Source organism: Papilio xuthus, unplaced genomic scaffold, assembly GCF_000836235.2.
Source record: "Papilio xuthus unplaced genomic scaffold, Pxut_1.1 DF827680.1, whole genome shotgun sequence".
NCBI lineage: Eukaryota > Metazoa > Arthropoda > Insecta > Lepidoptera > Papilionidae > Papilio > Papilio xuthus.
This window is the reverse complement of record NW_013530969.1, coordinates 1884095-1910240: the sequence shown is the minus strand read 5'-3', so window position 1 is coordinate 1910240 and position 26146 is coordinate 1884095. Positions and strand designations below refer to the sequence as shown.

The following is a 26146-nucleotide window of genomic DNA, read 5'->3' as shown; positions in this document are numbered from 1 at the left end:
AAATGAACGTCTTTAATGTTATGCAAAGATGCCGTAGTAAATTACGTTGCCATAATAAGCTATACACAATGCATATATTTTCTTATACACAAATCTAAATAAATTAGTTTTATATGGTTAGGTCATTAGCTAGTTATTACTCACCCGGATTTTCAGCGATGCTGACTTTCAATCGACCTACCGACAGGTTATTCCACCGATCAAAGGAACAAAAAATCGTCGGTTCAAATTGGCGTATTACGTTGTTATACATTGGGTTAAGAGAACCATTTATCAATTGTATTTTTTACGCTTTTTTTAACAAAATTTTATGTTATTAATTTTTTTCGCGTGAAATATCTTCCAACATTATTTTGTAGTAATTAAGTGAATTCTTTTATATCCACTTCGTAGATTCACGTAACATAGATTGTGCATAAAATGTCCCTACATGAAATGCATAATAAATAATGTACAACATAAAGTTGCGATTATAGACCGATTACTATGAGACGTGTATAGTCGCGGCGTCATTGTGCTGTGACATGTACTAATTCTCTAGCACTAAAATGCCGCAGGAAGGTCACGTCGTTTTGTCCGGACGTCATTTACATTTGTATCCTTCAATACAATATCATTTTTCAAACGAATACAACAATAACCTTGACTTTCCTACCTACATTTTGAACTCTGCTCAAATATACTACATGTAAATAATCAAGTCTTACTTATATTATACGAATGTTTAGATGCATGCATGGATGGATGGATATTTGTTTTAAGGATGTCAAGAAAATTTGGCATATATGTAGAAAATAGTTTGAAAGAACATATAGGTTAATAATTGTTTTTTTTTAAGCCGGGCAATAGAGTCGCGGTCGACCTTTAGTTATGAAATACATTTTAGAATTCAAAAACTGTGTCCAATTAAAACAAGCCATAGTGACGTTAGAAATTTATCAAGTAATTTAGTAATTTCGTGCAATTAATGTCTCAAGATTTGCAAAACCAAGTTATATGTAAGTTATAATAAAACGATGACACATAGGCCTACGTCATTGCCTGAAAATGAATCGTCGATTGTTGTTGTCACGCCGTACTCGTTTCGTGAATTGTTTGACTATTTGATTGTTTCCTGTGAAGAGTTAAGTTAAAGTACAAACTTTAAAAAAGATCATTAGTCCGCATATTTTCCTTTACGATGTATTAGCCCCTCAATTCATTTTGAATAAGCATAAAATAAATTTTCGTCTAGTTTAAAGAGCAATTCCATGTAAATAACCTGAATAATTTCTATAAAATTATTTTTATAAAGTCTGTCACAAAAGAAAAATACTGGCACGTAATTAATTACCACTTTCGTTTAAAATAAACCTTTTAAAAAGAAATAGCCCATAAATAGCACGTATGTTGTTAAGATTAAGAAACTTAAAAGTTCATTAAACGGTGTGCTTAAAATATACTTTATTTTTCTTAACATGACTAATAACTAAAATATAAACAAAATTTAAATTGCAATAAACATTTTATTATCTATAACATGCTTACATTATATGTTTTAATATTTTTACAAACATGCGCATATCATATCTACTAAATTCGCTAGCATTGGCATAAATAAATAATTTGGTGGTCTAAAAAAATTAAATTATGTATTAAAATTTACCAGTTAATCACTAAATAAAAACATGGTATAATTCGTTAAAGTAGCGAAATACGTAATTAAAATAAAATTTATATTCCAAAAATGTTTGAAACAAAGAGTAAAAAATGTAACACTGTTATTGACCAAAAAGTGATATTCAGAACATGCTAATTGGTGTTAAAGACAGTACAATATTGTGGCGCGCAAAATTAGTTGGCAAATTGACGTGGCAATGGCGAGCGGTAAAAAGGCGCGAAGTCTCGATGACCTCAGCGTTGCGGTGCGGCGAAGGCGAGCGGCCGCCGCTCTAGCCCAATCGCACCTTTTTGTACAGCGCCGTGTAAAAAATACATCCCGACCTACATCAACCGTAACTCCAATGTGTCTACGAATTGCTGAAACATGGCATTATAATTAATCTATGAACGTTATTTCAATCAACAATATAACATCTTTTTCGTTATAATCAAAATAATAATGGCTGCGTATCGATAATTATCCCTACATTTATTCAAATGTCCTTTATAAAGATTTTATCGACGATTTTCATTTGATTGTAACCGATACATTTGCCGATTGATTCATGAAACAGCGCAAGTCACCTTAAGTTGTAACTTATATTCGGTTTGTTCCACCTTTACCACCTGGCCATTGTACAGATTGTAAAATGTATAAAAACATGAATCGTATCCAAAAACATTCAATTATAAGTAGAGCAAAAAATGAAACAAAGAAATGTACGGATCATTCACTCACAGATGAATGCGTCAACGGATGTCGGACGTAAAAGAAGAATATTTATCGTCGACAGCTCTAAACAATGTAGTCGTCGGAATTTGAACGGCAACAAGATGCAAGGTCGTTCTCAATGTTACACCGTACTACGGACTTCGTGAACGTGCGATGTTCGCCAGCTGAACTAATGTATCAATAATTTATTATTGATAGCGGACATTCTTTCGGAAATCCAGATGTTACGTAGTTATGAATCAGATCGAAGAATCTCGCCGACGAGGAGAAAATCGCCAAGAATGTACGCATCCGAGAATATCCACCAGACGCTATACGTAACGTGATACAATATTACGTCAACATATTAAAATAAAATGATACTACCCTAAAATTATAAGCACGTGTCATAAATTCAAATGCATTTTCATAACAGTTATCAATCACGGAAAAGCGGGACAACTAATTGGCTACAAATGGGACTGATAATCAGAAATACAACAACAGCTTTTGGATCTTAATCTTTAACATAAGCGAAAATAAACGGAAACTTAAGAAACCAGTAGTAGTAACCAGGTAGTATCAAGCATCACTTCAGAATTCTTGTTTATGTTTATACACCGTAATATGTAAAACAACGCAAAACAACTACAAAAGACAATGCACAGTGCAGGCACGCAGATAACAAAATGTTTGTCAGTGTCACACGTCACACCGCATAAAAGGTAGATAAACTTCGATAGTTGATTAACCTTGCACTGCCTTTCTATTTGAGTGGAGTTCGGCACAATATTGTGCCGATGGTAATGACCTGCAATCATGTGTTCCAGGTCTAAGATCGAGCCCGCGTGCTCTAAGGTCGCCGGAGCGTGCGGGGTGAACACACCTTGTCTCTGGCCGCTGGGTTTCGTTCGACGATCGCTATAGGCTGCTTTTTTATCTTCAACGGCGCAATTATACCCGTTTACCTTTATAAAAACGTTCGTATTAAACACTTTTGTTTTTAAACAGGTTTGACAACTTCGCGTTATACTTCGCCGGTAAAGGGAAATTCAACTGTTCGCCGATACAAAGTTCAGACAACTTTTAATAAATAAAATCTATTTTATTGTTTGAAAAAAGAACATTTAACACAAGGCATATAGAAATTGAATAGCACTGTTTATAATTATACCTCAGCCTCAGGTACTTTATGAATTCAGAACAGTGTTTAAACTAAATAAAATCTCAGGCACCAGGTATTCATAGTATACTAACAAATCAAATGAAAAAACAAATATTATTTTAATTTCATTGTTAGAATATGATAATAGAATTTTTATTTAAATAGTCGAAATTGATAAGTTTGAAACGGATCGAAGGCAGTAGATCGACCGCCCGGGGCCCGGACGAGTCAATGAACGAACGTTGACGCGTCGGCCTTTGCCACCGAGGACGTCTACGATTAACCTCTCGGTCCTTCACACAGCCTTACCAAATTTGTTCTTCTACTCATTTACATATACCAACAATATTTTTACTTAAACATATTAAAATAAAATTAATCAAATTGGTTGTTTGGAATTTTGTCCGCGAAAAAGTACTATACACACAACTTTATGTTTGAAAAGATTTTATCAAAACTCTTATTGTATTCATTTCTGACATCTTGCACTTCGGTTACGGAAACCCTGAATTGTGCTTGCCTTTATTTCTATGAATTCTAGTTGTCATTCGTAGAATATTGCTAGTCAAAGGAGATGTTTAATTTCTCAATGTCGTCGTCTCATATTACGTAGAACGTTTAGATGGGTTCGTTTCTAAATATAGGGATCTCGTATTCAATTACACAGTGACACAGTTTTCCTTTTCTTTCTCTACTAATGAACTACATATTATGTTGCTATAAATAGATTATTGACTATGTAACACTGTTTCTGTATTAATATAACCTACCTCTAATTTAACAGTAATGTAATCAAAAAAATGTGGTTAAAAGTGTCAGTAATATTGTATTACAACCTAATATTTAATTCGTATTTAAAGTTCACAAAATATTAGCTACTATTCGTTAGAGTGGTGACCCAATTATTATATCTTTTAATATCCAACAAAAAAAAACATTTCGAGGTGTTCCACGCTTGTGACAGTGTTGCCCTCGTCACGAAATCTATTTGCATACACACGAGTTCGCTGCTCGCTTTTCAATAGGCCTGCGTCACATTTAAATAACGTAATGCGTATAAATACACGAATTATAAATTACTAGCTGGCGCCCGCGACTACGTCCGCGCGGTATTACAAAAAAAAACATAAATAGTTGCCAATGTGTTCTTCCATAGTACCGTTGAGTCTTTCTGAAGATAACTTCAAACAAACATCCATCCATCCATCTAAACATTCGCATTTATAATATTAGTAAGATGTGATATTAATAAATGTGAATGTTGCGGTGATACATACTATACAAACATACTTTGAAAAAGAGTAACAATATTTTTATAAAACAACAATGACACAATACAAGTACATATTTAAAAAGAGTTAAAACATTTCTGTTTAACAAAATGCATTTCTAAATTAACATATAACAGTCCAATTTAAAATTACGACTTCCTTGTAATCCGCGACCCGTGGGTTACAACTACAGTGATTGAATCCATGTTAACTGTGTGCAAGAAAATGTAAAATGAGAGTTAATTTATTTATGTAAGTTTAAATAAAGGTTAAAAAGGCTTGCTCGCAAATCTTATTATCCGAAAGTGAAGCCGAAAGATGAACGGCCTCGGGGTCGCAGGACGAGTCGACCGCCGATGGGTCAGACGCCTGGGGATCACAGACCGATCTTACACAATTAATATACCTGAATCTGAAGCTACCACATTTATCTTGCCTTCATAACATAAATTAGCCTTAATATAAGACTTATATAATGCTATTATATCGTTTATATTGAAAGGAAATCGGAGAGTTATGATGACTCTACTCCTATATTTTTTATACTTGGCGATAAATTGACTATGATTCCTCGATATATATCTAAAATAAATAAATTAATTAATAGTCTGTAACTAAAAAGTAAAAATCAATTAATTACATAATGATCCTGTGTTGCTTTGTTTATTTAATAGTCAAAGAGAACGTATTAGTTAAATGGTGTATTTGATCTCACTTTCATCCATACGATTTTTATTTTCGGGCTAGTAATTAATTTGTAATTATTTCTTATTGTACTGAATATCGGTAAACAATTGTCATCTCAATATTGTTTTAAAATTGTGAAATAATTCACATAATGTGATTATTAACTTATAAGTGTGTTTTTCTTTGCATACAGATCTCGTAAACGGGGTCCGAGCAGTTCATGCGACCAGGGCTACGGCGAGCGCGATGACCAAATGAACGAGTGCAATGCAGCCCTTGTTCTCATGTCTCTCAGCTGTTCACCCAACTCACCACGACCCAGTAAGTTAACATAAGCTCTTGATATACATTTAACAGTGTAACGATGACTGCATTCAGCTGCAAATATGGCATCTAAAGGGTTAATATGGCACATTTTTTTTCAAAAAAGTTTATTGCACACGTTAAAAGGACTTGGTTAGCACATCTGTATTTTAGTGCTTTAATGATTTTCACTATGATTGATCTTTAAACCTTTGTCATTACGAATCAAAGATTTGTTTGATTTTGAAAAAAATATGGCTTTATTTAATATTAGGTTAATTATGCATTAGCATTGATGTATATGTAGTGTACATGAGAAAAATTACGATTAATAAAGACTATTCAAGTCATAATTTTGTATGTACAATTTTAATTGCCCATTTCAAGGATATATTAAAAAAACTGATGTTTATTCAATGCTTTAAACGATATCATTATCTGTACTAAGACACGCATCTGCACGCAATACGACTACGTATGTGTAGATACGTATATAATGTTGGTGTTACATAAAGACGGACAATCAAAAAGATGATGCGCTGAGAACGGACATAGTTACATAATAATTACTACGTTACGATAACATTCAATTTTAAAGATAATTAGTAAGATTTTTATACATTATTCTATTACACATTTATAGTCATTGTTTTTAGAAAATTAGTGTAAATGTTTAATGGCACAGATGTGGTTAGGTTTTTGTGTAAAATCTACGAAACGTTGATAACGTCTAGACAGCAGTCTAGACAGCGTCTAGACAGGTATTCGGTGTAACTTCGCTCTCATATTATGAGCTCCGACCAAATGCTATCCAATTTGGGTACAGCAGCACTGTCGACTGACGATGGAATGTTGCTGTCATTGTTATTTAATTTACTTTAACAGTTTCACTCGAAGACACTCTAACATTGGTGTTACGCAAGAGCATTAGCTATCAAGTCGTACATAAAATTACAGTATAATCACGAAAAAATAATTAAAAATGTTTTAACTTTCTCCTCATTTTTAATTTATTTATTTTCAAGTTCCCAAATGCTTTACGATTAAAATTTACTACAACTAAATATATTACAAATGAATGTAGCATCATAATTATTTTATCGGGACTATCTTTCAATAGAATATGCAGCTATAAAATATATTACTCAATACCAACCACGCCTCTAACAACGTCACTAATCGTAAAATGTTATTCATCTTCGCCGGTAGAGCGCTGGCGCGGACGCATACATAGCGAGAAAATAGCTGTTCTTCGGAGTGAAAGTGGCCGACCATAGATCCGTTATACAATTTATTTGTGCAGGCATATTGAGTTTGGAACGAAATTCCATAAATCGTTTAAAAAAACTTATTCTGCTTTATGAGAAAAGGTAATATGTATATAATCGGTCCCTTATTACGTTTCATACGTTTATAAAATACAGTTCAATTATTAAACTAAGAGCAAAACTATGTTCAATCTGTAAATGTAACCCAATTCTTATCGACTTCATTTTGATTTTATCCAATACGGTAATTACATAATTACAAGTAAAGACATTTTAAAATGTCAGTACTTCTACGAAAAACTTAATAAATCAGTGCCCTAGATATTATTTTAAGAGATAAATAATTAACGCTATAAATTTAGAGTCACAAGATATGAGAAACGATGAAAATAAAAGCTACGAAGACTACATATAAAAAGGTAAAAAACGAAAACAAGAATTTGTAATTGGAGGGTCTGAGACTTAAATTTGCGGTTGTTGAGTTTGATTGCTACAAAAGTTTGATTTGTAGCTGGGTACATTACAGATAGTAATTATTTCAAACTCGCTCTTACACAAAATGTATTCTTTGTGGTTTCTTTAAATAAATATATTTGATATAAAATGTACCTCATGTTTTTTTCTTGTACCTCTAAAAATATGTATTGTAAACTTTCGGATAATCCGTTTATTCGTTAAAGTATGAGAGAGTTACAAACATATTAAAAACAATCTTATACAACGCCATCAATATTGGTCTTATCATCATTATTGTTTCAGGTGCGTGGGGCGGGCGATCGTCAGTATCTCCTGGTGCCAGCAGCAGCTCAGGGTCTTCGTGGCGCAGCGGGACCCCCTCACCTCCGCCTGTCTCCTCCTCATTCAGTGATGAAGGCATCGCCATGGACTACGAGGAGTTACATCCTCGCAAGAAAAGGGTAAGTCTTTTATAATTTACTTTAAAAAAACGCGTAGGCAGTGTAAAGAAGAATAGTTTGTGGAAATCATCGAAAACTATTGAAAGTAAAATATAAGGAGAGAAAATATAGGAGCCTAATAGTGACATTTTTGCGACATGTAATGTAAAAGTAAGTAAATGTAGTAACAGATTTCTAGAATAGGGTTTATATTCTTAAGAAAAAAGACAATGCGGCAGGTCATGCACGTAAATTAAATTAACCTTCAAAGGCACTACTAGCTCAAATATCAATTTGGTCACAGTTGCAAATTTAATAGAACAGTATTGGAGTGTGTGTACACAACTCTGTATGGAAGTGTGCTTGTTGCTAATTTGTCTAACATGATTAAAGATTTTCACGCTTGCATTTTAAAATAAATCAAAAATTTTGCAGTCATTTATAACACTGATTTGAACATTCAACAAGCAAATATGATACTCGTGTTACGTAACGAAAACTTAGATCGTGAGTCCTTACTTACGATACCTAATCATTTGTTGAACGTCTGAATAACAAACACTTGGTTTCGAAGGCCTTGCTTGTTGTAATCTGCTTACTTTGCAGATTAAGCAACACTTCTGTATATTGCTTTAGCCACATCTATATACGTAAAATTTTGTTCTCACTCCAAAAAACATCATAGTCCATAGACAATAAATAAATTACAAACATATAATTTTTGGTGACATTTGTATTCGTCTCTGGCATCCCTTTTAAGCATCTAATATAACAGAATGTTGTTGGGAACTTTTACAACAGTTTTTTTTAATGTTTTCGTGAAAATTTTATAGCCTGTCTTCACAAATATTACATAGGCGTGACCATACACCGTGTACGTACCAGAAGCGGCTCCAATTAGACCGTAACACGATTCGTGCTCGCTTTCCGATTATAGAGTTTCTGTAAAATGAGCGTTAAAATGAATTATTTATAACTGGTGTAAGTAAACGATGTGGCGTCCCGGCTTACGATCCTATACTCTGCATGACCATTCGTACGAATTTAAATAAGTTTTTAATATCAACTTTGTTAACCAATAATTGCGATTGCAAATCTCTGTCGATCAATCTCAATCCAACTCCTTGTCTCATGTCTTCTAAATCGCGAAGTTATTTTCGCAATAATGCTCGATTTATACTTTATTAAGTAGTAAACGAAAACAAAGATGAGTAATTTAAACCAATGCTTTTATGTTAGAGTAAATAACATATCATATTGTATGATTAATGTAATTGTTTACTGCACATGCATCAATCGTATCTTATAAGACCGGCCGGCATACTTCTCGTGTACAATCAGAAATGCTTCATAATGATTAATATATTGAGTCAGAGCCCGGCTGTACCATTGTGCACCATTGTGCTCCATCTGACATTTAGTAAATCCTGTTGTGTCATGTCTCTAAGTAACTCTATTCTACAGTCGCTAAGTTACGTTGCAGCAAGCTGGGCCGCCACTTTCACCACCTAACCACCTGTTCTCGCTCGCTGAAGGCCATTATATCACAACTGGATACCAATGTATTGCAATTCCTGTTCCTTGTTTCGCAAATATAGCTAGATATTGATGCGATTTATGAATACGTTTATGTCGTTGCAATTTACATTTGTATATTTTATTGGGAAAATATGTGTTTGCGTAACACATTTTTATTCTGAATAGTAATACAGCACGCAAAAGGGTAGAAATAGTCCACAAAGTGCATCTTTTTCCAAAACAATGAAACTTCGTCATCATCACTATCCAACCAGACAAAGAATAAAATAGTCTTATAAATTTACTTAAGCAGTACTAAACATAAGTCTTGTGTGAACTTTTCATACGAGTCGTCGATATCTACCTCTTAACCTAGAGGTACAACACAACTAGGTTATCGTGTAGAGACTGCTTTATATAATTTCCAAGCGGAAAATGTATTATTGATTATTGCACTGATTTACAAACACGTGTAGCAGCAGTAGGCAGGAGGCAGTAGTTCAGTGTGTCGCGCAATGTCAAGGCGCACTACGCACGCCGAGTTCGCTTTTATGCAATTCTATTGTACAATTATTCTCATTAATATATTATATGTAATACGACACGCACATACTATCGCTTTGTGTATTTAAACATGATCCATAAACAAGTCTTATCAGTCGGAGTAAACACGATGACAGCTATCAAAGCTTTTGCCCTTATTATGTAAAGATCTAATAATAAGAAATAATGTAAAATCTACACTACTACGTTATTTACTATCTAGAGCCACTGTTCATTTGTCTTAAGTACGGTTAAATTTTATTAATATAATTTTAATTGGCATTGTGGCAATTGATGGGGGAGGCCTACGTTCAGCAGTGAACGAATTTAGGCTGAATATGATGATGATGAATACAGTTTCAGTATTTGTTTTTTCAATAGTAGTTGTTACTATGTAAATTATAAATTGTTTTCATCAACGAATTTCTTTTAATTAAAAATACCACAATTTTTTTTCTTACGTGTTTGTTTTTACGATGACGTGTTTCAATTTTCTCGTGTCTGTAGTTAGGGAACATATCCATATTACGTGATTTTTTTTAAACTTTTTTTAAGACTGCACGCATACTTAAATTACTGGTAAATGTGAAAAATGTATTATGGAATAGAACAACTAATGACTACGTAACAAAAACCTGAGGCACCCTGCCGCTCCTGTGACTGACCGTAGTATTTTAAAGACCCCCCCCCCCCGCTAAACGGGTTACATAAGTATGGGTATGTTCCCTTAGGTAATCGTATTGTGAACCTAACTGTGCGGTTTGCGCGCTCTACACGTGAAACAATAAAATCGTAATATGTGTAACCTTGACGGAATGAAGTCAGATCTCAAATAAGTTTTTGTTCAACAAGAACAAAAGATTAAAAAAAAACAATAAGTACGAAAAAGCTTTGTAAAGTAGATGTAATAATTTGAATTTAGGTTAAAAGGTTATAGACGGTTACAAATAGGTGTTTTTAATAGAGAACCTCTGTTCATTTGTTACGTTGTAGTAGATTTCACACTGTTTCTTTGTGTCGGTTGAAACAAAACCGTGTGTAGATTGTGCTGCGAGTTGCTACGAGTTGCAACACGGAGACGATTTGTATTCACGGTCAATAGAACAATAAATTATTATAGACGTACTAACGTTGTTATATTGCGCGCTGTTTTTGTTTGAACACAGATTATTCTATTTATTTTAACTATACGTAAGAAAAGTCTTTGACAACCTTCTTGCAGCATACATTTGTTAAATTAAAATCAGTAAATAGTTTAAAATAGTTTGTTCAATTTAATAATTCTTCATTTGTATTGGTCTTTAAAAATTTTAATGTAAAAACTTGTGTGAATTACAAAACTTTAAAGCTTTTTTTTTACATAATAGATGTTAATTTACAATTCTAAAGTATTAATATGTTAGAGGAAATCCGTATTTTACAAAACTAAACAAAAAAATTAACTTGAAATCCTCCAAAAATTTTAATTACATTATTTACGCAGTATTTGCCTACTTGTTTTGTAAATTAAATGTATGAGTTAAAGTTTGTGCAAAGATATTTAGTAATTACGCTGTAACTATAAATAAAGATATTTGTCACTGACGAGCCCTAAGTAGTTACAGTCAACAGTAATGTTTGAGATCTATCATAGGGCTGTCAAAATACCATAAGGAGCATAGCGAAATAAAGAAAAATTGACTTTAAATTAGTTTTTTTTTGGTGCTTTTTCAGACAATAAATTTCAGAAAATTGCATGGGGAGTTGTAGGGAATTAGAGATCATGGCGGAAATAAGAGTCCTTGCAAATATAAGAAGGACATTGACGCAAAACGGTGTGGAAACGAAGAAAAGAATTTAAAACTCGATATCACGAAATGTTGATTAAAAATTTTATGACTGACTGTTTTAAAATTTTATTACTTTCACTTATTACGGAATTCTTTATCCTTATTAACTGAATATCAGGCACGTTATATTGTAAAAAGTATAACAAGTATTACAATGACCAATTTGTGACCAGAGAAGGTCCCCCAACATGACCAACTATCGGAGTAAACATGTACCAACCAAAGTGTACACGCGTTTGATAATCATCTCATTGCCGGACTCCAGTCGTCGGTTACTAAGTGTAGATTTCTCGTACTAGATCTACACTAAACGTTACACTTAATGACCACTTAAAGTTTGAGGAGTAAGTAAGAATAATTAATAAAGAAGAATAAACAGCAGTGATTCATGTTTTGTGATTTGGTGATGGTAACCCTAGCGTCGTATCGGGAGCGGTGGTAGCGAGCATTGGCGAGGTATTGGCACAGAAGACGTCCCGGGCCCACGCTACCCGCTAACCTTGCGGCAGTTGGCGGCCGACGCGGCGTGGACGTGGGCGGACCAGCCTCGTGTCTTTCTTACCTACTGTGCTTACGTAATAATAAACAAACTGTACCACTTCACTGTCAGCAGCTACCGTTTGTTAAATTATCATAGTCATGCTAGTACCATTTTGTTTTGGCTTACATATAAAGGATAAAAAACGTTCATTAAAATAACATATGTAAAAGAGTATATGACCTTAACTTAATGTGACATTGGTTGATGTACATAGCTTTATTACTTTTAACGACCGTTCTTTGGTTAACAACTAGTGAAAATCATCAACAGAAATCATCAAGAAAATGTTGGTTTGTCAACAATAAAATGTTAAACGATTAACATAAACAAATGTGATGTAACTTCTCTTACCAAATTCGTGGCACACGCGGGCGACATATGCCGTTCATTAATTTAAAAAGACTACGAATACGTTTATTTACTACGCTACGGCCTCATTTCAAACTGTTTAAACATACATCTATGACGCACGCACTTTGTTTGGTCACAATTTTTATGAGAATTAACTTTGAACTAACTAAAAAACGAATGATATTTAATATAACTGTAAATAAAATTAAAAAGTAAAAGAAGATAACAGACGATAGCATCCTTATTCTAAAATCATTTCTATTTAAAAGGAAGTAATGATAATGTTATTATATATTTATCGTTTCTTGATAATCTTACATTTCCTTTCCATTTCTGTGATTTAAAAGTAAACAAATATAGCTTTATGTAGATTTTATATTTATCAGGTCTGTCTGAGTTTAGTCCTTGAGTTTAGGAAAGACTAAACTTCAACGATTTCGAAAAAGAAAAGGTAATAACCGATTATAATAATAAATATTTATTCGACAATTGATGGCTTGATGTAATGATTGCATCTTGCAACCGCCTTCGCAAATGGCGGCCGCGGCTTACGAACTAGTGTCACTAAAACTAATAATAGTGCAGCTCGACATAAGGTGACATAGCCCAGACGCGGCGACGCCAACTTCTATTGTCATATGAACGTTGGCAAAACACCATCAATTATCTTCTAGATGACATTTGAAAATCAATGTTTTAATAATCCACGTAGAAGAATCAACATTATGCAAAATAAATGTTAATAAAAAGGGCAATGACTTTAGCGACATCCTTGTGAATTATGATCCTATCAGGTGTTTCGTGCGGTTGGCATGTAAAGCTCCTGTTGTAACCGGATACAAAATTACAGGTAACGGCATTCCAGCTCACTTCTCTGCGGTCATAACGCCAACATCCGTGGGCGATTATCCGCAGGGAACGGGCCATTACACCCTTAATCTGCAACAAGGTCATGCATGTATCTTCTCAAATAAGACAGAGTTAAATACCATAAATAAATCTCGTATCATCTCGTGAACACAGAGAATAATAGGGTTGGCAAAAATGTTTCAAGAGTATTTCAGCAGTGGGAAATCAAGTTAACTTGAACTATAATACTTTAAAACTTTGATTAAGTTTTTTTTTCTTTTTGCACCATTTTCTTGGCGATTACAAAAATAAATCTATCAAGTCCTTTCAATTCGACAATGGATTTGAATAAATGTCACCAAAACTATCGTTCTTAAACCTTGACCCTGACAGTAAACAAAGACAATAGCTCGATTAGGCCTGATAAATAAAACACAATAGATTTCAATTCTAATCGACCGGGCGCGTCTTTCTCGCTTCTTCCGCATTCACGGTAGCCGATTACGGATTTTAACAACAATGGAGACATAACAAATATGGATACTCGAATGGAATGTAATGTCTATATTAAATGTAAACTACATACCTCAAAACTAGTTGCCAAAATGATATTTAAAGAACTCGTAATTAGCTAATTATAACGGGTATTAAAACACAAACATGATCAAAATTGGAAACCAGTATTTCCAATTATTAATGACCAAACTAAAGTCAAAATATATATAGAATTGACAATGTTCAAACTAAGAAAGTACAAATTAATAATTTATTATGGTTATAAATAAAAATCAATATTTGTACGTATAACTTTTCTGATTGTGTCAGAGGTGAAACGGGTTATATTTCGCCATTTATTGGAATGGAATGCAACCATGTTCATTATTTTCTTTGAATATAGAGTATTTATTTTCCTTTAACCTGCTGTTCTTTAAACAGCTAAGCTTTGAGGTCGTTGTACTAGTTCAAAGTATATGCTTTTGATATGTAAGGATACATAGGTATGGTGCGGGTGTCTAGCCGGTGTCGATGGGTCGGTGGCTCCTCGGAGTATCGGGCCGGGGTCGGCGACCTGGCCACATGTGATCCGAGCTCGGAACCTGTTCCTCTGCACTACTTACGGCAGACCGTTGTCCATCGTCATCGATGTATACAGATTAAACACTAAAGCTATAAAGATCTATTATCAACTTTGCAAACGTCATCTCTAACATTTTTAGATGTTGTTTTGATATAATAAGTGAAGAATGTTCATTGTTCATTTTGAATGTGTCATACGTATTCTGTGATGGAACACAACAATATAAAAAATAAGCTTTTTAAAATATATCTTAATATATTTATTCAAAGATTATTTTGTTTTGTTAATTTCTAGATGGCCATTTTGTTTTTTACTTTTATGATTTTCTTTTGAAAAACGTTGTTTGACGTTGTGTAATTAATTAAAAATAATGAAATTTCTTGTAGGTTTAGTTAAATTATATCTGACAGGTTACATGGACTATATGGTAGTGGGAGCTACGAATTTTTTAAATAGTGTCCGCGCTTCGCATACCAAACATTGACCTTCATCTCTTGTCGTCAACAGATTAATCAATTAATTTTACGAATCTAGAATACTAATTTAATGTATTAATTGGTTTGATTTGATTCATATACCACTTGATTTTAAGCATTCTTTCATATGCGTTATACTTAACACTAGCTAGTAAGTAATCTAAACTAAAAGTCACCGCGGTATGTTTATTAACGTTGCATAATTTATGTTGTATGTTTCCAATGACTTTTTACAACAAAAACACACGCTTTTTATAACAGATCTGTGTGATATACTTTGTTGTATTGGATGCTAAGTGGGAAGCGAATTTAATTCTTTGACTGTGCAAATGGTGTTGCTTAGTAGCGGAGTGACGCCAGCTGGCAGACCTTGAGCGAGGCCGAGCGAGGCCTTGCAAGCTTTCTGCATGCAACGCTCATACTATATGTTTTAGAATAAAAACTTCCATATACATTTAATGAGATTCAAACAATAATTAAACTGTGAACACGAGCAACCTTTATTTAATGTAAATGGTCGTAGAGTAAGTGCCGCATTCTAGTTTCCAAGGTGTTCTTTGCTAATCGTTTTTTATGTTGGCACACTTTTGGTTTTATTTTTTTAAAAATAAAATTAATGATAATTGATATTTTTTATTAATATTTAAATCGGTAAATGAAAAGTATTAAGTAATTCTGTGATTTAATAGGTATTCGAAACTGTAAAATTTACACGCGTCCAAAGATATCGCGCGGCCTTTATCTATGCATTTTATAATCAGCGGTGAAAATGTAATAATAGCATTGTAGTGGTGTACGTTCGTAGCGTGCACGCGCAGCGGCCCTGCCCCCCGCTGACGTCGCCTTCTCCCCCCGCTCCGTGTTCGTTGCATCACGGCGCACGCGCACGCGCAACCCGAGCGCGTTGTATAACCCCACTTCATTTGCCTAGCTATTTCTAGTATTAATTTGTTCACCTGAGACCATGGTATAGAAATAGAAACAATTACTTCTTTCAACCTCGATATATTTTCTAATGAAAATTTTGCATGAATAAATGTCAAGGCAAGTACACTTTTGAGTAGAAATTATTTTTAGACAAAAGAATAGTAATTATTTACAAGAAAAAACAGTCTTAATAAATCGACCATGTGCTGACATTTGAATTTACATAAAGTAGTTAACTAAAAGATAGCTATGAAAAGATAAAAGACAGGTAGCCTCATTTAATTTAACATTTTATATCTCGAATTGACAGGTTGTACGCAACGAGATAATATCGAAGGTGAAAATAAATGCACTGTAAATATCACCGTATAATAGTCAACACAACCTTAACTTTTAAAATCACAACCTTGCGGTATCGCGTCGTGTCGCCTTGTTGCGAACATAAGGAAATGTCACGTCGCACGGGCTCGGTGCAGCGTTGATAAGGACACCGGTAAGATTGTAGCGCGAGGCGTCGCTTTCGCATCGCCGGGAAATTGTGCACGAGCCTCGCTATCGCCCGCGTACGTTACCAGCACGTGTAACCTCGGTTTCATAACTAATCGACCTCGCAAATCAATGAAACAATATGCGGAAAGCTGCACTTAAGTTTCTCTAAAGAACGAACGCGCTTCGAAACCTCTCTCGGCCGATCGCGGCGCCATTGATCGATACGGAAGCTATTTGTAATGAGGTCAATGTAAATGAAACATTCGATAGTTTAATGCATCGCCTCCGTTTATAAAAAATCTGAATGACTGCACATGAATGCATCATTAATGTCGTTTTATTCTTTATTAATCTAAAAGCCATCAAGCAAAAAGTAACAAATAATAACAGGTCAGAGAATTACAGTAGTGTACTGCAGTATGGAGTGTTGTGTATTTAATAACTGTAAATCCATGCAATGTACATCTATCTACATATATCATTAGACATCTGTTATATTAACGGTGAAATTAGAGTGTCAATATTCAATCGTCTGAACAATGGCGCAGTTGATAAGATATTTTAATAATAATGCTGATTGTTTAACTATATCCCTTGATAACAACCTGCCCATTCATTATCTCAAACTCCGCTGTGAATGCTAGTGAGTGACACCACGGCAACACTTATACTGTAGATTTACAGCAAGTAAAATATACGATTCTCGAAGATTCTTAGGAGCTATCTTGACAGATGCATCTGTGAACGCTGTTACTTTCCTGTATAAATGCGTTGATAATTAATAAAACATAAAACTCTAAATTATGACCAAGAATATGTACATCATAGATTAAAAAAACATGTATCACCTTGTAACTTTCCATGGACATGGACTGGCACATAGAGCAAAGGGTGATTTGTTATTGTTGGTAAAAAACCATCGAGGCCACGGTGTCACAAGGTCTAAGGCTGAGCATTGTCGTAGTAATGACGTTTCGCAAACCGTTGCTTATCGCGGCTGTTGATAACCATGCCAATTGTTATCTGGAGGCGGCGAGCGACTTCCGCGTTGCTCACGGCCTACGGCTGTTTAATCACTCACACTATTCATCATAGATTTGCTTCGCTTCCTTATTCAAACTGACTGATAAAAAAGTGAACTTGTAACTACTTTCTATATCAATATAAAACAGATAAGCTTGTAATATTTTAAATCCAAACTATCTTTGGAAAGTGCCATCGTGCTGGCATGCCTTCTGAATTTGAGACAACTTTTGCGTATATTCAAATGTTATAATGCTGTTACATAATACACCATCTCGTTATATCTTATATTTACGGTATATGTATTATTATATCTTAAACATTATCACGATTAGATATACAGCAGTAGCCTTTGTATGTACATAACTAGTGTATTTTGCTAAATTGGCACGTGACAGTAAACGCCTTCTAATACGACGCAAGTACATAACGTTTACCTATGTACTAAGGTGTACATAAAACTACTTGTATATCAAGTGAGATCTTAAATCATTAAGAGTTTTTAGATTTATAGTCCAATTTTCCTCCAAATCCATTTGTTTCCAAGATTAAAAAATAATTTCCGGAAAATGTAATAACAATAATTGGACTTTTGTTTTCATGACGTCATGACTTTACCAAACTTACTACATTATTAACGTCAGCGATTGCCATCTTAAGCGTGACCAAAGTGATTTCTCTTCGTGCGTCAAAAACACGAGAATCGCGTCAGTCAACCTTCAGTTAGACCTTCTCAAAAACATTTGTTAGAGCTCAACAACTAGCTTACGATTACATAATGCGTCGTTTCGTTTTCACTAAAAATTACCACTAATTTGTATACATCACCGGCAGCCTTGCGCCTGACCTTATACACTCTACGGATTGTATTTTTTGTTTGTCGGCAACAGTTTCGTCACGAGATTAGAATCCGTTATCGTGGTGTCGCTCTCGGAGCTGTTTTGTCTCTAAGTCGCCGGCTCAAGGTTCACGTACCGGCTCCGTGGCAGTATTTCAACACGGGCGAATAAAGGCTCGGCCTTCGCGGTCTATATTTATAACGCGGAAGCTATGCGGCACTAGAAGCGCGCAGATCGCTCGCTCGGTAAACAGTTAGGAGTGTAGAAGGCGGACTGCGTACGGCGAGCCGCGACCGATGAACAACAACGCCCTACACGTAACCCGCGCATGATACTCACCACTTTATTACGCATTTAACACGTTATATTGTTCTATGACCTCGTTTCCTTGCGACGAATTCGTACCATTTAACACATGTTAGTACATTATCGCATTGAACTAGAAATCAACTATGACCCAATTAGCAAATGACACTGACATTATCTACACAACATGTTTAATCGTTTCCAATTTTAATGACAAAATCTAAAAAAATACACTTTCAATGGTTTCCAAAACATGCTTAGAAATTAACGAAATAAATTCTATAAGACCTTTATCGAAGTCACATATCGCTCCGACTAACCTTATTTGTCAAGTTGTTGAGTGACCGTCACAAAAGATATATAAATATGCATTAAAACAAGAATTGGATAAAATTTCCGTTGTGTATTACTTGTTGTAGCAAAGAAGACATTATATTTAGTATATTATTGCGTCAATGAAGACTTATCTATGATGGTTACGTAAGTACACTTTATGATTAATCATGCTGCAAAAACAAGGATCATAATATTATAGCTTCTTTATATGCTAAACGTAAACTGCGATAACGTATTGCGTTGTAAATCTACTCAAACTAAATCGAATCTTTTTGGTTATAAATATACTAGCAACTAACACAAAAAAACCATAGAAAAATATCACGAATATTTCAATTGCCTGTGGACAAATGACAGTGAACTAAAGTTTGCAAAGGAATGCTGCGTAACAAAGGAAGATTACAGTATCGATGTGGAGCGCAAAAGTGGGGCACACACACTTGACGCGGCCGCATACAATGAACTCGTCTTTTATCTGCAATTAAAGGTGTTTAATTGGCATGTAACCAGTTCTGAATTTTATTTTGTAGAAATATAAATTCCAGCGCTGTCGTTCAGTAACCGAAATACGGCACTGCTATCATAATCATTATGCATTAGAGCATAACGCATAGACTACTTGAAGCTTCAATTATAATGCCCGCTCTATGATTATCGATCTAATGGGTAACCATGCGTTTATAATTATAAATAGGTGTATGGCTTATTCGAGTGTCCACTGGGATCGCGTTGTGCAATAGCAAAATAGGTTACGTCTATACAATCGACCCAGTTGCGGCGATTATGTTCACTGCCGAGCCCTTTGTGTTTGCGCGCATACCACTAAGACGCATGAGTAAACTGTAATCGTATCACAATAAGATAAGCGCGATTTTATAAAAGTATACGTTATCTTGTAAGAAAACAAATTTTAATTGATTTCGTTTTGAAACAGAAATTAGTTATAAGCGGTTATTCTGTTAATTAATGCGTTTCAAATGTCATTTATCGGGTCGACAAACAAAACAAATGCTCCAAAATATGTTAAGCAGGGAGTCGGAGCCGGTGCGGGTGCGGGTGCCGGGGCGACGGCGACGGCGTCACAGAGGTACGCGCGAACTTCAGCTTTGTTGTCGTTCCGTCTCGCTCTCCGGGTCATCGGCCGACACTCCGCACGACTCCCTCGTTCTATTAACCCTGTGCGTATCACCAGCCGCCACTCTGATACATCATTATCGTACTCTTGCTAAAATATCGCCCGACAGGAACGTTTTCACCGATTGGTGCGTAATAAATTGCTCAATTTCGCGTGTGACCGTAACGAATTCTCCTACGCAAAATCCTCGCGACCTTGGTGCGGTCAAAAGCCCACGGCAACAGCCATCGACCGGCCAACGGGCACGGCAGCTGTGGTTACGGTCACTGCGGGTGTGTGACCACGTCGCCCGATTACTTCTACCGCAATGCACAATTAAAACAAAGGAAGTGTCACGGATTGCGTGCCACACGAAATTATCTGTGGGTGGCGGCGATAAATAGCTAAATTAAAGGCATTTTCGTTGTTCATTTTTCGTCTTATAACTACGATGAAGCGCTTCTTCGTGTTATTTTCACTTACATAATATAGAAATTATGCGTGTAAATTGTCATGTAAAGTACAGGGTTTGTGTATCAATTGATAGGTATCGTATATGCGCAGCGGTTTCGATGTATTCGTAGCGTGCATGTCTCGCGGCATTGTAATGTAGTATAGAGGTGGAGGCGATGCGTTTTTTTAAACGACATCGGCGGCGGGGCATTGACACCGTGGCCGGAGCACTGCCCGTTCTTGACAGTTCAAATGTTTACACTTTACATCTCGATAGGCTTACTGCTTACTTCACTCCGAACTTAATTGCTACGCTGTACACTACACTATGAGCGTTACTGATATCTGAGGGGCGTTTACGCCAAGGGATTTACCTTAAACGCATCGATGACGTAATCTATGTTAATTTAGTACTGTACACTGTGGGTTTTGGCATGAATCAGTCATATTACGATTACAACCGGTTAACAAAAAATATAATATCGATGGAATAAGAATGCCTGGGACAACCCAGGAATGTTAATAAGATAACCGTACGATTGTCTCGCTCAAGATTCTGTTGTTACAATTCTTAAGAAGAAATGAAGTAACGTATGTAGGTAATATTTTAACATTAAAAAGCTGTCATCCCTCGTAATGTATAATGTAGGTAAAAGCAACGGGGAACATCACCTCACCGGCCGGCGGCGGGAACAATGCCGGCGGCGGCGGCGGTGAGTTCATCAGACGCCGTAATAAGTGCTCCCGCGGGTTCAACAAACTCCCTATTTTACAAGTAAAATAAACTTTATGCGTTGTCAAATCTATACGCGCCGAATTCTTCGAGCACAATTCGGCCAATAAATTATGGTCGGCTTGAATGTACGCCAAATGCGATCGCCGCGCAACCGGACTGCGTTAATAACGTTATTAGCCGACGATACTTTTATTTGCCGACTCGCTCGTGTGTCGTAATGCCTGAACACTGAAATAAAGTATCGCGTCCTTCAATCCGCTTAAGTTCTATTGAAGCGAAGTTGATCGTTGTCGATTTTAGAAAAACAAAACCTCTCGAGGGTTAAGAGAGGTCGAGTTATATACGTCGATTTGAAGAAAAAGTGAAATTGTAACAAGTCAGAACCAGTCGAGGTCGGTGACCGAGCGGGGTTGGAGGAGGGGTTCTCTGCGATCGGCGACCGGGCCGCGTCCGCGCCCGCGCCGCACCACCGCCACTGATTCATCATTACTGCTGCCACCTAAACCGGCCCGTCCCTGTCCGCCCTGTCCTGCCTGACTCACCTCACATCACTCTTTTGTTCCACTAAAATGTCCTCTCTCACTATTTGGATGACGCGCATATTTGAAATATTAAAGATAGGTGCCTTATGATTCACCATTCTAAAGACACACTCTACTAATGATTACAACAATTTCAGGTCCCTTTGTTACATTTTAGGGATTTTTAAAATACCTATTATATATGGTTAATTAATTTAGACACCACCCAAAATACAAGAGGTGACTTACATACATATCCGAAAATCTGTGTCCTCTTAATTGTGCAAAAATAGTTTCTGTATGTATTATTAGTATCTCAGTGGCAACAGCATTAGCAGAAATTTTAAAAATTAAGTCGCCGTGCACACAACAATGCGAGCTGTGTCGTCTTAAGCTGGACTCTTGCGTGAGCCATGTCGCGAGTCGCGGGCAAGGAAAGTGCAATACTACTTTCAATATAAACAAAATACTTTCACTGTAACTTGAACTCAAAACATCTAAAAGTAAAGTTTCACGCCACTCGTGTATAATAAGTATAATTCCTTGATACAAAATGTCCAAAATACAAAATTAAAGTGATGTCATATATGGTTAATATGACGTTGGAGGACGTCGCCCCTTTGTTTAGTGTTCTGCAAAAGAATCTCATTCAGAATTAAACTTGGATCAAGGTAGTAAATAAGACTTAAAAATATCTACAAGACGTTATGTTAGAAACCGTTGGTGACTTGTATCCTACATATAAATATAATAAAACCCTCAAAGTGTAACTTAAATACTTATGATAGTCATGAGTCAATGAATACAAAATAGTTTTTTTATGAAACGTGTCCAATTTCATCATACAATAGTAGATAGTATAAGAGTAATTTCTGAGAACGGGATGAGGCGAACGAACGCATCGAAAGTTTCTTGCCGTCGGCCATTTTTCATACACACATGCACACGAAAGCCTGCTGTATGTGTGGGTGTGTAACGGCGCAGGTTGTTTGGAAAATGTCGAGTGGCAAGCCGGCGAGGGTGCATGGACCGCAGCGTCAGGGGAGGATTTACAGAGTTCAACGTGTTATAGTCTCCCTTTCATATCGAATCATATGGTATTTGATATGTCAAATACCATGATAAGATATTATTTTAGTTATTAATACTAAAGTAAAAATAATCCAAGTAATTTTTGACAATGACACTACAATTTTTCTTCACGATATCGAGGAAATGAGTATCCGTTTTCTACTAATGTTTATTATATTGATTAATCATGAATTAAATCATTTTATTTTATTATATGACGTCGCAATATCATTACCGAAAGTTCATCAATCTGATAATGAGTATTGTAACTCCCTTAGACTCTGCCTTTTATAAGGCTGTAAGGGACAATGGACATTCCATTAGAATTTAGATTAATTTATCTTTATCTGATTAAATTTAGCAAAGCGAAACAGTTTATTATTTAATTTGTATTTTAGATCTACGATATGGATTGTTTTCACGGAAATGGAATGTTCTTTGTTAGGTTTGTTATATTATTGAAGAATTCGTGCACAGAGTGGTTTGTTTGTAAACATCGCGGTTCGTTGACAAAGTGTGTTTAGAGGGTCGGCCGCCCGTGTGCTCCACGTGATAAATACAATGCCTTTTAGGACTATGTACAATTAAAGAAATATAGTTATAACTATCGACTCTATCTTTTGTCTGTAAGTAGGTATATCGGTTTTTTGTATTATTCAACCTAGTTTTATTTAATTTTGTCCCTTCTGTTTTCTTCAATTTTATAATTGTCATCTAAATAATCAGTTTTGTCCCACTAACGTCAAATTTTATAGATTAAAAACAACGTTCTTCCCGCGCACTACGCAACAAGTTTTCGCCGGTTTATGGGACCACAGCTAGAGTGAGATGACACCAAAACATCCTGACTACCAGCACGACGTGAAGTAAACAAGAGAAGGTCACGTGGACGAAACGAACATATATGTTACCATTTGCGGAAAAGAGACGCGATGAAAACAAATCAATAATTCATCTCGGTCTTACGCCGGAGAGTGAGACAGCATAATAACAAACCGGCATTTTAAATGCCGGTTTGCGTTACTTAAACCGATTTCACTCAAATAGGAACCTTATGTTATTGAAATAGATAAGTTTTTGAATTGCTAGATTTTTTGTTATTACAATAGCTCTATAAGTGATGGAATATCCCGTTTACTGCGCCGATTAATGATTTCTGTTATAATCATAATAATAACAAATCTTAATTGGTGCAATAGTACAGATGACATTATAATAATTAATAATTATTACGTTACTTATAATTGAAATTACATATATTTCTATTTGAACCATTATAATTTAGACAAAACATGTAGTACTAACTTTAAGCGGAAAGTTAAACATCCTATATAAAAGGCACCGAAACTCAAATTAATAACTCCTATAATACTAGAGTGACTTCATCTCTAACGTCTCTTTTTAAGTTTTAAGCCAATGGCATTGCTATTAAATAACATTGTACTTTTAAGTGATTGGATCAAACCCAGTTTTATATAAACATAATTATAATACGTGGTTTGGAGTCGTGGTCGGTACTTTCCCGGTGAACCCATTTCAATAACGTAACCCAGTTGCATTATCTACCATTACCAAGTCCTGGTTTTGGGGCATATCAGAGACCAAAGTAGTGATATTACCCGTATACCTAAGTTTTACAATCTCAATCTTCAATGCAATTTATAAGGGATTAATGCCTAGGATTGCGCATGTAACTAATATATGTAAATAGCAATGTTTTTTAGCACTTGCCAACTGCATCATACGGTAAATAGTCATTGAATGCGCTGCGCAGAGGCGACTGCAGTATTATCACGTCTGCTCAGTGCCATCCACACATGCACGCAGGCCGGCACGTGTAACGTGTACCTACGGCACACAGCTGCAACGGGTTATAATAGACCCGAGCGGAGAAGCGCTAGGAAATCAGCTTCGTAACAAAGCAGTAGGTATTTATGTTGCTCGAATTAATGCATAAGACTGCATCTCTATTATAATTATATTACGCAATAGTTTAAGATGCTTTTATTGCAAGAAACAACTACGATTTTTCTTAAATATTAAATAATAATAAACTTTGATGATGTATCTTTCAAATATGTTGGTGTTTTAGAGAAGGTTTATACAGGTCGATGTATTTTTTGACTGTCATTTAATGCAATATAGAGGTAAGACAACAATACCTATCCGCAATTACCAATTAAAAAGGTCCAGCTCTCGGAAATGAACGCAGTTTATTAATTAAAACTGACGTCCATGAGGGATAACAATAGCTTGTCCTCGACTAAGACAAAGCAATAGAGCAACCTTAGCCGACCACCCTTGGCCGTGGTGCTGCGACCTAGATGCTACCCCCTTATACAACCCCTCTCGCCTCGCCACGCCCCCGCCCGCCGCGACCTGACCTAGTTACAAATGCACTTGATGTAGCCGCAGTTTCGAAGCGGGGAACGATCGCCTTCCGCGCGCGCAACCCAATTCGCGTCCCTGACACACCGGTGACGTATTTGCCCTATTTTATCTATCACCCTATTTTACCTACCAGCACTTTAGTCAATATCCGACTGTATTACAATTTATCAAACTTGTTGTAGCTAGGGAATATAAATTCATGTGATATGTTATCTTTGTTTACATAACGTACGCAGTTAAATTGTGCTTAATACTTTTTGAAAATATCAGAGCTTGATGTTGTCTTAAATTGCAATTGAAATTTTATGTGTATCTTATGAGAAAAGCAGTTGAAAATTTGATGTAACATATCGTTTATTACTTATATCGAAATTAACTATGAATTTGCATGAATTATAACTAAAATCTCATTTAAATGTTAACATTACTATTTAAATTATAAAGTATCTCGGAGCCTCAGAAATTATGTTAATCATGTGTACACGAATTAACGTATGATCGATTCATTGTGCCAGGATACTTTATTATAGTCCGACAAACTTATCTGACCCGATGGACATAACTGAAACTAAATTGAAATAGCTCATTCATTGAGTAGCAATTGGCTCATTGGCAATGTCAAAAAAGTGTCGCAATATCTGTCAAACTGTAGCTCTGCGATGTCTGATCATTAGTGTCATTTTCTATCCCTAACTAAATATTTCCCGACATAACTAAGCGTGATAACAGCGGCTCTATTATTTGACCAGAAAAGTTAGTTGCATTATACATATGCTTTGTGCAATGCACACATACGCGCGGGTGTAGCAACT

At 35.5% G+C, this 26146-nt stretch overlaps 1 protein-coding gene across 1 annotated transcript in view; it reads left to right on the top strand.

Moving 5' to 3' along the window:
- Glut4EF (Glucose transporter 4 enhancer factor) overlaps window positions 1-26146 on the top strand; it is a 49236-nt gene that overhangs the window by 18491 nt on the left and 4599 nt on the right. The window contains exons 3-4 of the mRNA XM_013311638.1: window positions 5670-5797; window positions 7807-7964. Coding sequence (XP_013167092.1) covers window positions 5670-5797; window positions 7807-7964 — 286 coding nt within the window. The remainder of the gene's footprint in view (window positions 1-5669; window positions 5798-7806; window positions 7965-26146) is intronic.